General features: G+C 39.6%; 1 protein-coding gene across 1 annotated transcript; it reads left to right on the top strand.

Moving 5' to 3' along the window:
- The first annotated feature begins 3,968 nt into the window (after window positions 1–3,968).
- LOC307190175 (tripartite motif-containing protein 77-like) lies at window positions 3,969–13,577 on the top strand. The gene is made up of 7 exons (XM_079929217.1): window positions 3,969–4,433; window positions 6,150–6,564; window positions 7,256–7,351; window positions 9,622–9,852; window positions 10,879–10,901; window positions 11,610–11,707; window positions 13,053–13,577. The coding sequence occupies exons 2-7, from the start codon at window positions 6,154–6,156 to the stop codon at window positions 13,544–13,546; spliced, it is 1,353 nt and encodes a 450-aa protein (XP_079785343.1). The 5' UTR covers window positions 3,969–4,433; window positions 6,150–6,153; the 3' UTR covers window positions 13,547–13,577.
- The last annotated feature ends 405 nt before the right edge of the window (window positions 13,578–13,982 follow it).

Below are 13,982 nucleotides of genomic sequence, written 5' to 3'. Positions count from 1 at the left end.
GGATTCTGTTTGCTAGTACATTGTTGAGGATTTTTGCATCTATGTTCATCAGTGATATTGGCCTGTAGTTTTCTTTCTCTGTGACATCTCTGTCTGGTTTTGGTATCAGGGTGATGGTGGCCTCGTAGAATGAGTTTGTGAGTGTTCCTCCCTCTGCTATATTTTGGAAGAGTTTGAGAAGGATAGGTGTTAACTCTTCTCTAAATGTTTGATAGAATTCGCCTGTGAAGCCATCTGGTCCTGGGCTTTTGTTTGTTGGAAGATTTTTAATCACAGTTTCAATTTCAGTGCTTGTGATTGGTCTGTTCATATTTTCTATTTCTTTCTGGTTCAGTCTCAGCATGTTGTGCGTTTCTAAGAATTTGTCCATTTCTTCCAGGTTGTTCATTTTATTGGCATAGAGTTGCTTGTAGTAATCTCTCATGATCCTTTGTTTTTCTGCAGTGTCAGTTGTTACTTCTCCTTTTTCATTTCTAATTTTATTGATTTGAGTCTTCTCCCTTTTTTTCTTGATGAGTCTGGCTAATTGTTTATCAATTTTGTTTATTTTCTCAAAGAACAAGCTTTTAGTTTTATTTATCTTTGCTATCGTTTCCTTCATTTCTTTTTCATTTATTTCTGATCTGATCTTTATGATTTCTTTCCTTCTGCTAACTTTGGGTTTTTTTTTTGTTCTTCTTTCTCTAATTGCTTTAGGTGCAAGGTTAGGTTGTTTATTTGAGATGTTTCCTGTTTCTTAAGGTAGGATTGTATTGCTATAAACTTCCCTCTTAGAACTGCTTTTGCTGCATCCCATAGGTTTTGGGTCATCGTGTCTCCATTGTCATTTGTTTCTAGGTATTTTTTGATTCCCTCTTTGATTTCTTCAGTGATCACTTCGTTATTAAATAGTGCATTGTTTAACCTCCATGTGTTTGTACTTTTTACAGATCTTTTCCTGTAATTGATATCTAGTCTCATAGTGATGTGGTCAGAAAAGATACTTGATATGATTTCAATTTTCTTAAATTTACCAACGCTTGATTTGTGACCCAAGATATGATCTATCCTGGAGAATGTTCCATGAGCACTTGAGAAAAATGTATATTCTGTTGTTTTGGATGGAATGTCTTATAAATATCAATTAAGTCCATCTTGTTTAATGTATCATTTAAAGCTTGTGTGTCCTTATTTATTTTCATTTTGGATGCTCTGTCCAATGCTGAAAGTTGGGTGTTAAAGTCCCCTACTATGATTGTGTTACTGTCAATTTCCCATTTTATGGCTGTTAGTATTTGCCTTATGTATTGTGGTGCTCCTATATTGGCTGCATAAATATTTACAATTGTTATGTCTCCTTCTAGGACAGATCCCTTGATCATTATGTAGTGTCCTTCTTTGTCTCCTGTAATAGTCTTTCTTTTAAAGTCAATTTGTCTGATATGAGAATTGCTACTCTAGCTTTCTTTTGATTTCCCTTTGTATGTAATATCTTTTTCCATCCCCTCAGTTTCAGTCTGTATGTGTCCCTAGGTCTGAAGTGGGTCTCTTGTAGACAGCATATTTATGGGTCTTGTTTTTATATCCATTCAGCCAGCCTGTGTCTTTTGGTGGGAGCATTTAATCCCTTTACATTTAAGGTAATTATCGATATGTATGTTCCTATTCCCATTTTCTTAATTGTTTTGGGTTTGTTATTGTAGGTCTTTTCCTTCTCTTATGTTTCTTGCCTAGAGAAGTTCCTTTAGCATTTGTTGTAAAGCTGGTTTGGTGGTGCTGAACTCTCTCAGCTTTTGCTTGTCTGTAAAGCTTTTAATTTCTCCATGAAATCTGAATGAGATCCTTGCTGGGTAGAGTAATCTTTGGTGTAGGTTTTTCTCCTTCATCACTTTAAATATATCCTGCCAGTCCCTTCTGGCTTGCAGAGTTTCTGCTGAAAGATCAGCTGTTAGCCTTATGGGGATTCCTTTGTGTGTTATTCGTTGTTTTCCCCTTGCTGCTTTTAATATGTTTTCTTTGTATGTAATTTTTGATAGTTTGATTAATATGAGTCTTGTCATGTTTCTCCTTCGATTTATCCTGTATGGGACTCTCTGTGCTTCCTGGACTTGATTAACTATTTCCTTTCCCATATTAGGGAAGTTTTTAACTATAATCTCTTCAAATATTTTCTCAGTAACTTTCTTTTTCCCTTCTTCTCCTGGGACCCCTATAACTCGAATGTTGGTGCATTTAATGTTGTCCCAGAGGTCTCTGAGACTGTCCTCAGTTCTTTTCATTATATTTTCTTTTTTTTTTTTTTTGTGGCACGTGGACCCCTCACTGCCGTGGCCTCTCCCGCCACGGAGCACAGGCTCCGGACGCGCAGGCCCAGCGACCCAGCCACTCTGCGGCACGTGGGATCCTCCCAGACTGGGGCATGAACCTGCGCCCCCTGCATCGGCAGGCGGACTCCCACCCACCGTGCCACCAGGGAAGCCCCTCTTTTTTCTTTATTGTGCTCTGCAGTAGTTATTTCCACTATTTTATCTTCCAGGTCACTTACCCTTTCTTCTGCCTCAGTTATTCTGCTATTAATCCCTCCTAGAGTATTTTTAATTTCATTTATTGTGTTGGTCATCGTTGCTTGTTTCCTCTTTAGTTCTTCTAGGTCCTTGTTAAATGTTTCTTGCATTTTGTCTATTCTATTTCCAAGATCTTGGATCATCTTTACTATCATTATTCTGAATTCTTTTTCAGGTAGACTGCCTATTTCCTCTTCATTTGTTAGGTCTGGTGGGTTTTTACCTTGCTCCTTCATCTGCTGTGTGTTTTTCTGTCTTCTCATTTTCCTTATCTTACTGTGTTTGAGGTCTCCTTTTTGCAGGCTGCAGGTTCATAGTTCCTGTTGTTTTTGGTGTCTGTCCCCTGTGGCTAAGGTTGGTTCAGTGGGTTGTGTAGGCTTCCTGGTGGAGGGGACTAGTGCCTGTGTTCTGGTGGATGAGGCTGGATCTTGTCTTTCTAGTGGGCAGGTCCACGTCTGGTGGTGTGTTTTGGGGTGTCTGTGGCCTTATTATGATTTTAGGCAGCCTTTCTGATAATGGGTGGGGTTGTGTTCCTGTCTTGCTAGTTGTTTGGCATAGGGTGTTCAGCACTGTAGCTTGCTGGTCGTTGAGTGAAGCTGGGTCTTGGTGTTGAGATGGAGATCTCTGGGAGATTTTTGCTGTTTGATATTACATGGAGCTGGGAGGTCTCTTGTGGACCAGTGTCCTGAAGTTGGCTCTCCCACCTCAGAGGCACAGCACTGACTCCTGGCTGGAGCACCAAGAGCCTTTCATACACATGGCTCAGAGTAAAAGGGAGAAAAAATAGAAAGAAAGGAAGAAAGGAAGGAAGGAAGAAAGAAAGAAACTAAGAAAGAAAGAAAGAAAGAAAGAGAAAGAAAGAAAGAAAGAAAGAAGATAAAATAAAGTAAGATAAAATAAAATAACGTTATTAAAATAACAGATAATTATTAAGAAAAAAAATTTTTTTGAAGTAAAAAATACGGACGTACAGAACCCTAGGACAAATGGTGAAAGCAAACCTATACAGACAAAATCTCACACAGAAGCATACACATACACACTCACAAAAAGAGGAAACGGGAAAAAAATAATCTATCTTACTTCCAAAGTCCACCTCCTCAATTTGGGATGATTCATTGTCTATTCAGGTATTCCACAGATGCAGGGTACATCAAGTTGATTGTGGAGCTTTAATCCGCTGCTCCTGAGGCTGCTGGGAGACATCTCCCTTTCTCTTCTTTGTTCTCACAGCTCCTGGGGCTCAGTTTTGGAATTGGCCCCGCCTCTGCCTGTAGGTCGCCTGAGGGCGTCTGTTCTTCGCTCAGACAGGACGGGGTTAACGGAGCCGCTGATTGGGGGCTCTGGCTCACTCAGACTGCGGGGAGGGAGGGGCAGCGAGTGCGGGGGCGGGCCTGCGGCGGCAGAGGCCGGCGTGACGTTGCACCAGCCTGAGGCGCGCCGTGCGTTCTCCCGCGGAAGTTGTCCCTGGATCACGGGACCCTGGCAGTGGTGGGCTGCACAGGCTCACGCGAGGGGAGGTGTGGAGAGTGACCTGTGCTCGCACACAGGCTTCTTGGTGGCGGCAGCAGCAGCTTTAGTGCCTCATGCCCGGCTCTGTGGTCCGCGCTGTTAGCCGCGGCTCTCGCCCGTCTCTGGAGCTCCTTTAAGCAGCGTTCTTTATCCCCTATCCTCGTGCACCAGGAAACAAAGAGGGAAGAAGTCTCTTGCCTCTTCGGCAGCTCCAGACGTTTTCCCGGACTCCCTCCCGGCCAGCTGTGGCGCACTAACCCCGTCAGGCTGTTTTCACGCCGCTAACCCCAGTCCTCTCCCTGTGCTCCAACCGAAGCCGGAACCTCAGCTCCCATCCCCGCCTGTCCCCGCGTGTGAGCAGACAAGCCTCTCGGGCTGGTGAGTGCCAGTCGGCCCTGATCCTCTGTGCGGGAATCTCTCTGCTTTGCCCTCCGCAGCCGTGTTGCTGAGCTCTCCTCCAAGGCTCCGAAGCTTCCCCCCTCCGTCACCCACAGTCTCCGCCCACGCAGGGACTTCTAGTGTGTGGAAACCTTTCCTCCTTCTTGGCTCCCTCCCACTGGTGCAGGTCCCGTCCCTATCCTTTTGTCTCTGTTTTTTTTTTTCTTTTGCCCTACGCAGGTACGTGGGGAGTTTCTTGCCTTTTGGCAGGTCTGAGGTCTTCTGCCAGAGATCAGTGGGTGTTCTATAGGAGCGGTTCCGTGTGTAGATGTATTTCTGATGTATCTGTGGGGAGGCAGGTGATCTCCGCGTCTTACTCTTCCGCCATCTTCCCTCGTAGATCTTTATTTTAGTGTCCGTCACTAATTTTGGAAGAGTCTCTCAAATTATTTCTTTAAATGTTTCTTTTGCTCTGTTATATCTTTATTTTCCTTCTGGAAATCTAATTACACAGATGCTAAACAATGTTAAACAGCATTTAATGTTGTCCTTCTGCTCTTTGATGCTCTGTTCTGTTTTAATTTTTTACTCTTCGTTTTTCTTCTTTGTGTTTAGTTTTGGTATTTTATATTGACCTACCATTTATGGTCACTGATACTTTTCTTTCTTGTATTGCAACTACTCCTGAACGCAAACACAAAATTCTCTGCATATATTATATCTAGCCTATCTGATTGTCTTATAGTTTTCATCCCTCTCCTGAAATTACCTATCTTGCATGTTGTCTGCATTTTTTATAAAAGCCTTTAACATACTAATCACAGTTATTTTAAATTCTTTGTCTGATGGTTCTAACAAGTGTGTTGTATCTAAGTCTGGTTCTGATGACTGCTTTGTTCAGACTACATTTTTCTTGCCTTATGATATGCCTCATAATTTTTGTTGAACCCCTGACGTATCACATATGACAGTAGATACTGTGCTAAGTTCTTTTTTTATGTGGTAGTGAGCACAAACTTTCTTCTGTTAGGCCTTTAGTATAGGGATTTGTGTTAATTTAGTCAGAAATTGGCGTCTCCAGAATTAGGTAACTATTGTTCAATGTCATTGTTAAGAACCCAGTTTCTTTCCATCTTTTTTGTTATCCTTAGACTATTGTCTTTTCTCCTTAGGCTAGTTCACGTTGTGACCACGAGATGGCTATGCAAATGGGTATTGTATCCAAAAAATGTCCAGAAACAGAAAAAGCAGTGTTGTTTTTTTTTAATTCCACACATCTCTTCTGAAGCAAGAAAATCTTTTCTGGAATTGTCCTAGGAGTCTTAGTTTCTTATTTCATTGGCCAGAATTGGAACAAATACCCTGTGCTAACCAATCAGAGAGAGGAAAAAAGGGGAAAATTGTGATAGTTTTGGACACAATATGACCCACTGCCTATGAATGAGCCCAGAACCTCTGATTTCTTTGTCTTTGAAAGAGAGATAATATATGTGAAAAATCCTGGATTTCTAATAGGGAAATGAGAAGTAGTGCGGGAGGCCAATGTAAGAAAATAATAATGCATTTTACCAGTCTGTAGGACTCTCTTTGTGCCTCGCCATCCTATTCAAAACATGGCCTGTCCTCCTACAGTACATATGTGTATTAGTGAGAGAAGGCTCAAAGCTCAACTCACATGCCAAGGGTAAAGAATGTCCTTTCCTTTTATTTTCTCAGAAACATGGAATCTGCTTTCACGCAGTGTTTCCCCAGTGAGTTCATCTGCTCCATCTGCAAGGACAATTTCACAGACCCTGTCACCATTAGCTGTGGGCACAGATTTTGTACTCCTTGCCTCTGTCTCTTGTGGGAAGATGTCCAAACAGGTCCTTGCTGTCCTGTGTGCAAGGCAGTATCTCCGAAAATGGACTTCAAAAGCACTATTTTTGCTAAGGAACATGTTCTTCCTACCAGAGGATCAGTTGTCTGCCAGTTACCTAGCTCTGCCAAGCAGATGTGTAGGATACACCAAGTGATAAAGCTCTACTTCTGTCAAACTGACAAGAGCCTGCTGTGTTTGTTCTGCTCTCATTCCCCCGAGCATGCCACGCATGAACACTATCCAGTAAAGCAGGTTGCAGAGCACTACAGGGTAAGTGATATCTCTGAATGCCTTTGAAATGTGGACGACCCTGTATCTGATAGGCAATGAGGCAAATACATTGATTGTATTATTTTATGTAGGAAACAAATAGAATTTCTGAATACTATGTGCCAGGCACTATTTTGAAATCTAGGGATAAAGCAGTGAAGAAACTAGACAACATTCTTGTTCTCCTGAAGTTTAAATTCTGTTGGGCTGAAAGACAGGAATGATGATGAAATTGATGAGAATTAGGGTGCTGGTATTTCAGTGTAAGTAACGTGCTGGATAAATCTCTAGTTTCAGTAACAGTCATTGGCTCCTACAACTATGATTACGATGATCCTGTTCTAATTATAGCAGATTTAGAAACACTGGCCAATATTTTCTTATAGTGCCTTAGGAAAACTGAGGGCTAATATTTCACAATTAAATATAAAGCAAGATTCACTTCTGAAAATTGACCAGGTTACTACAATATCAGTGTTAGATTCCTCAGATAATAGATTACATTTTCTAAATTTAGGCATTCTATTTTTGGTTGATCTCTGATTTATCAGTTAGTGTTCCCCAGGAAAATCACTGACATCTCTGCTCTCTTTACTGTTTGTCCCATGTTCATACACTTCTATCTTGTTTTAAGTATCTGAAATGTACTACCTTTGCTTTTCTAGTACTCCAATTTATAGTTATTTTGCAGGAGAAGCTTCTGATGCAAATGAAATCTATTTGGAGAAAGAAAAAAGAAAATCAGAGAAATATAAAAAAAGTGACCAACATATTCAGAGTATGGGAGGTAAGCAGTAGACCCTGTATCCACTGGAACCAGCTTGGGACAAATATCCTCGTAAGTTACAGTGGAAGAACTTGAATTAAATCATAATGTCCCCTGAGTGAGTGATCAGAGAGAGCTACATACATATTGGGTTCATATTGAATGAACCCAATATGTAACTAAAAGGTTTTTCCTGATTTTCTTGATAAAGCAATGTCTACCACTAATATTGTACTTTAGCAGGGACAAGAAAATGCAGTATCACAAAACAAAATGCAATGGTCACTGCGATGGAGGTAAAAATAGAGTTCTGTAGGAGATTAATAAACTTTGAATGTTAAGAAAAGCTTCTCAAACAAGTAAAAATCATCCCAATGCTAATGTGTTAGTAGAATCTGTAAATTCCTGGGTATTTATGACACAGACACCGAAGGGACAAGAAAGCTAAAAATGAGACAAATCATGGAATTGTCTGGGACCTGCAAGTAGCTCCTGTTAATTAGTACATAGGGTATGAAGCAGGCAGTGAGAGTTACGGCTAGAAATGTAATTATAACCATGGCAAGATTGTGAACGTCTACCTAAGGATTTTGGGTTGTATCATTCATTGATTCACATATATGAACTGGGAACCTGAAACTGAAGATTTAATAAAAATAAACTACATTTTTATTTTCAAAGAACTCAATCACTTCTAAAGAAGACATATCAACAGGCTATGGTATAGAATATGTCATTAAACAGAAATTTGTATACAGTGCTGTGAAAATACCAAAGGCAATAATAAAATTTTCTTGATCATTTAGGATGGATTTCCTAATAAACCACTCATTCATAGGAGGGCATATGATGCATTGCTCACTGTTCTAGGCCCACAAAGAGATACAGAAATGAACAAAAGGAAGAAAATCACTGACCCCAGTTGGTTATAATCTAGTAAGAGAAGTCATGTGACAAATAAAAAAGAGTAACATTTATAATACCTCACATTTGTAAAGTTCTTGGGAGAAAATTAAAGCAGGGATGTGTATAAATAGTACAGGCTTGGGGAGAAAGTATGCTGGTCAGGGAAGACTCATTATGAACGTTACATCAGGGTAGAGATCTAAAGAAGCGAAGGGAGTGAACCAGCAGTTCTCTGAGAAACCATCCTTCTGGAGCAGAGAAAACAGAAGGTATGGTCCAAAAGTTTGGGTCTCCCCCCCGACCAAGTTCAAATGTTGAAATTCTAACCCCCAAAGTGATGGTGTTAGGAGGTCGTGCCTTTGGGAGGTGATTAGGTCATGAAGGCAGAGTCCTTATGAGTGGGATTCTTATAAAAGAAGCCCTGTGGAGGCTTGGCCCTCCTGCCATGTGAGGACACAACCAAAAGATGACTATCTGGTCAAGACATGGAAGCAACCTAAATGTCCATCAACAGATGAATGGATAAAGAAGACGTAGTATACTTATACAATGGAATACTACTCAGCCATGAAAAAGGATGAAATAATGCCATTTGCAACAACATGGATGGACCTAGAGATTACCATATTGTGGGAATTAAGTCAGAGAAAGACAAATATCATATGATATCACTTATATGTGGAATCTAAAAATAAAAATGATACAAATGAACTTATTTACACACCAGAAATCGACCGACAGGCATAGAAAAAAACTTATGGTTACCAAAGGGGAAAGTGGGGGGAAGGATAAATTAGGAGTTTGGGATTAACATATACACACTACTATATAAAAAATAGATAAACAACAAGGACCTACTTTATAGCACAGGGAACTATATTCAATATCTTGTAATAACCTATAATGGAAAAGAATTGGGAAAAAACAATATAGATATATGCATATATATATATATGTATGTATAACCAAATCACTTTGCTGTATACCTGAAATTAATACAATATTGTAAATCAATTACACTTCAATAAAAAAGATACATGCATATGGTAAAAAAAATGAAAACCAAGTATGTGAATGTGCTTTGTAAAGTAGAATATATTTTAATCATTATTAAGCAAAAAAAAAAAAAAAAAAAAAAGATAGCTATCTAGGCAGTGGCTCTCACCATACACCAAATCTGCTGGCACTGATCTTGGATTTCCCACCTTACTGAACTGTGTGAAGTAAATTCTGTTATTTATAAGTTATGCAGTCTATTGTGCTTTTGTTATAGTAGCCCAAACAAACTAAGACAAGTATTCTATACATAACACGTAGACAATAGATGATAGGAGAAGAATAAAACCATCCAGATACATGATCTAATTATTCCAATGTCACTGCAGGGTTTTGTGAATCTACGGATGGTGATGATAGGAGCTGAATACCCTAAGGTATATCAATATCTCCAGGAAGAAAAGCAAAAACATTTAGAGATGTTGGCAATTGAAGGCAAGATTGTTTTTCAGCGACTCAGGAGAAATGTAGCCAGAATGGTTCATATGGGGAAACTCCTGAGAAGAATATATGAGGAGCTGAAGGAACTGTGCCTTAAAGCAGACGTGGACATGCTCCAGGTAAGGACTAAGGAAGGACGTTAGGGTGCTGAACACCAACCTGCTTGGAAAGCATTTATATCCACTGGAGTTACATCCTTTTCGACCTCCATTATTTTTCTGGTTCCAAAGTCCAGATTCTTCTTCTGCCTCTATGATGGTGGGTTTTGCTCCTCCAGTATAATCTGGAGACGAAACATCACTTTTGCCTTATATGGAAGAAGGATAACTGTGTGGAAAGGTTCAAGTAACAGATCCAGAAGAAAATCTCCCAAACCTCTTGTTCTATTCCTCTACTATACAGTTAGCCTTCCATATCCCTATAGGTTTCACATCCGGGGATTCAACCAACTGCCGATGGAAAATACATATTTTTTAAAAACCCAGAAATTTCCAAAAAGCAAAACTTTAATTTGTCAATGCTGACAACTATTTACACAGCATTTACATTATATTAGGTATTATAAGTAATCTAGAGGTGATTAAAGTATACAGGAAATTGTGCATACATTATATGGAAATACTGTGCCATTTTATATGAGATTTGCGCATCCATGGATTTTGGCATACAAGGGGTCCTGGAATGAATTCCCCTCATATACTCAGGGACAACTATATTTACAGTTTCTGACCAGCTGCAAGAGAGCAGCTTGTGAGCAGATAATTTAACTTTGTATGTGTACTTGGTAATATGTGTGAATATGGGATGTATGCCTTCTTTCTGTTGTGAGGTTCCAGCTTTCACACCCTTATAAGAACTTTGGGGAACGCTGTGAATCCTGCTGTAGATTACAACAAAGCACAGCCATTCGTGCACCCTAAGAACATCTTCTGACTTTCAATTTTATCAAGAGTATGATTTTATCAACTGTATGTAAATGTGAGACTGGGTTTCATCTTTTTAAGGATAAGGGAAATGGCAAATGATTTTCCCCAAGGAAGAAAACTGGAGATAGTGAATTTCCCAGTATAATCTCATATCCTCAAACTAGACTAAACAGGAGAGCTTTTGCTGAAAGCTAAGCCTTCCTGTCTTTCTCTTTACAGGATGTGGGAGACACAATGAAAAGGTAAGTTTGCCCCCTATTCAAATCATGGTAATTGTGATAGTGATCAGGCTATTTCTGTTGAGATGGACCCTCCCTTTTTAATGAGAAGCTTCTTTCTGTCTGCGTTTATTCCTTCCTTCTCTAAAAGTCTGCCAGGTTTTATATAGTCTACCCTTAGGTGAAAGTAGGGTTGAGGGGAGTGTAGTTTCAGTTGCAAGCCTTACTGTAGAAGTTGCAAAGAGACAACTATTTTTCCTGCCCCCCTAATTTCCAAATTCTAATTATCGATATTTGAGGATTATTTCTGGTCATCTATGGGAAAGGCAGATAAGCTCAGAGAGGCAGAAGGTAGGCGGATGCTGAGACGAGGAGGGAGGTAGAATCATCAAGAAAGAACATATGATAGTGCTGAGGATCCATATGTATCAGATGGCAAATTCTAACTATTTGCCACCTATTAGATTTCAGGAATTGCTCTGTGGATCCCCTAGGGAAGCTAGAAGAGAGGAAACACACAATTATGATTGAGGTGACATATTCTAAGATTGACATGCTAAGAGCAGGGAAACAGATTGTAAAATATAATAGCAACTGTAGTGTTCCTCCATCTGAGGAATTAAATTCACACCCTTCACACCTAATTATGAGGATTCTGATGCAGCCCCATCAGTGGACTGCTAATGGTACCTTTGGCCCTGTTAGTAAGTGGGTCTTTTTTTTTTTTTACAGGAGTCAGTTAATGCAGCTGTACATTCCTCAGCCTATGGACCCACAGCTCAGTACATGGGCCATCACTGGGATGTTGGAAAGGCTTAACAGTTTCCGAGGTAAGAGGCAGCTCTCTGGGTGAAGGCAGTAATATTTCCTTCATGGCTAGATACATGCTGGTGATCTCTCTTCATTGCTCTGTCTGTTCTTTGCAGAGAACAGGGAAGCAGGCACTGCTTTATAACTAACTTTATAGTTTATTGTTAATTATCAGTCAGAGAAAGCTGACTGAAGTCTGTCAAAAACAATCAATCGAATATGACAGTTTCTTATATAGTTACTTGTGGTGAGTTAAAATTTTAAAAAAAAGAACACTCTGCCCTATAAAACTGCATATCCATTCAGTGTATTTCATCTTGTAGTTAACTGTGGTTATATGTGGATATTCAGATTCTTAGAATCACCTTAATGTTGTTATTTAAATGTTTATCTGAATATTGAATGTAATAATTACATTTGAAAAATCACAAGACTTTTAAAAAGCTTAAAAGTATTTTTATATACAACAAGTACAACCACAAAACAAATTGAACCCATGATTTGTTGCATAGAGGGCCCCTTAAGACAAATGCAACTGAAGGGTGAGCCTGGCAGACAAAGGAGAAGCAGGCCTGAGATGGGATGAGCTGGATTCTGATTCAGCGGTGGCTCCATTAGAAATCCTAAGAGAGAAATCACTTCTAAAAAAAGGCACAGATGGGTTTTGGTTTATTTTATTTTTGCTTCCTTAAATGTTAAGCAATGTGATCACTATTTAGGACTAAAAATAAAAACAATATCATATTTAAAGTATAATGTATAATATATTTATTACTATTTTATTTTGTGAGAGTGGATTAATGAGAGGACTTAAGTGAATTAAGGGCCATTTTGCTATTTTCTTTTTTTGTTTTTTGGTTTTTTTTTCTTTGTTGTTTTGCTATTTTCTTGACATCTATGAATGAACTCCTCAGTTTTTGAGGAGTTAGTTAGTAAAAATAAGCCAGAGCCTGATATCCCACATCTTTATGTATTCTCAAAATTTTTCTTCATCTAGTTGTACGATTAGAGATTTTCTGGCTCTTTAGATAGACAAGAAGCCCTTCCTGTTCTTTCTCTGGATTTCCAGTGACACACTCTGTCTAGTCACCTTTGGTAAAGGGGTGTTCTGGAGCTAGCTCGTACTGACACACTCATGGGAGCGAATTGTTACAAGTTCCAGAATTTTAGGAGCAATTACTGAATGGCTGGCACCTTGAAAATGGTCACGGTGGGCTGGAATATTCCCAGCAAATAAGGCAAACCAGCTTTGCTTTGTTCCAGAGATTTGGTTGCTAAACCTCTGCCACAATACCGCCACACTTGTCCGTCCCTCAGAACTTTAAAACTCTGTTCTTTGACTTTGCTCTTTTCTTTTTACTGAAGTGTATGTTACGTTGGATCATAAAATAAGAAATTGTCATGTGGCTCTGACTGAAGACCTGAGACGTTTGCAGTGCAGTCCTGACCATCAAGACATGCCCCGTAATCCAGCAAGTTCAGAGAATACTCCTTCATGGGGTGCTCAGACCTTCACCACTGGCAAACATTACTGGGAGGTGAATGTGGGAAACTCTCGCACCTGGATTATAGGACTTTGCAATGAATCCTGGACAAGTAGGAATGATATGCTACTTAACTCTGAGGATATTTTTCTACTTCTGTGTGTCAGCGTGGAGGACCATTTCAGTCTCTTTTCTACATGCCCACTCTTACCCCACTATATCCAAAGACCCCAGGGCTGGATAGGGGTGTTTCTAGATTATGAATGTGGTATAATAAGCTTTATTAATGTTGCCAGAAGTTCCCTCATTTGTAATTTCCTCTCACGCTCTTTCTCTTTCCCTCTCAGACCTTTCATTTGGTGTGGACCCAAATGATCAGGAACAGCTCCCAAACCTGACCAAGGTCTTGGCAATTCTAATAGCTGAGGGGCTTCTATCCTGGGGACTTCTAGAATGGGGGAAAATCAAGTATACTTCACTGTGTTTAACTTCATTTTACCTTCAGGAGATATCATGGCTGCGTTATTTTTTAAAGTGGTAATAATGTTAACGATGTACATTTGTCTTTTCTGTTTTATTTAAATAAAAGTAATCTCTTTTATTTTATTGGGTAGGATACACGTACTTTTCATTTGCCATCTGAAGTTGCTAGAGGTTAAAGAATACATGGGTGTGGAAACTCAGCCAAATGCATGAACAAAAAGCACAGAGGCTTCTCCTTCCAGAGAGTCCTTGTCAAAACTCAAGGGCAGCGTAGAATTCTCTTCTCCCTGCACTCATCTGGCTAAATCCTATTCCTCTTTTAATCCTC

Source organism: Stenella coeruleoalba, assembly GCF_951394435.1.
Source record: "Stenella coeruleoalba genome assembly, chromosome: 8".
Classification (NCBI taxonomy): Eukaryota; Metazoa; Chordata; class Mammalia; order Artiodactyla; family Delphinidae; genus Stenella; species Stenella coeruleoalba.
The sequence above is the reverse complement of the archived record's forward strand: the minus strand, read 5'-3'. Positions and strand labels throughout refer to the sequence as shown.

What these genes read in the sequence shown, in the direction of transcription:
- LOC307190175 (XM_079929217.1), top strand. Translation starts at nt 6,154, where the DNA reads ATGGAATCTGCTTTCACGCAGTGTTTCCCCAGTGAGTTCATCTGCTCC. An exon ending in AGGTTGCAGAGCACTACAGG is followed by an intron (nt 6,565 to 7,255) that starts GTAAGTGATATC and finishes GTTATTTTGCAG; the next exon opens with GAGAAGCTTCTGATGCAAAT. An exon ending in CAGACGTGGACATGCTCCAG is followed by an intron (nt 9,853 to 10,878) that starts GTAAGGACTAAG and finishes TTCTCTTTACAG; the next exon opens with GATGTGGGAGACACAATGAA.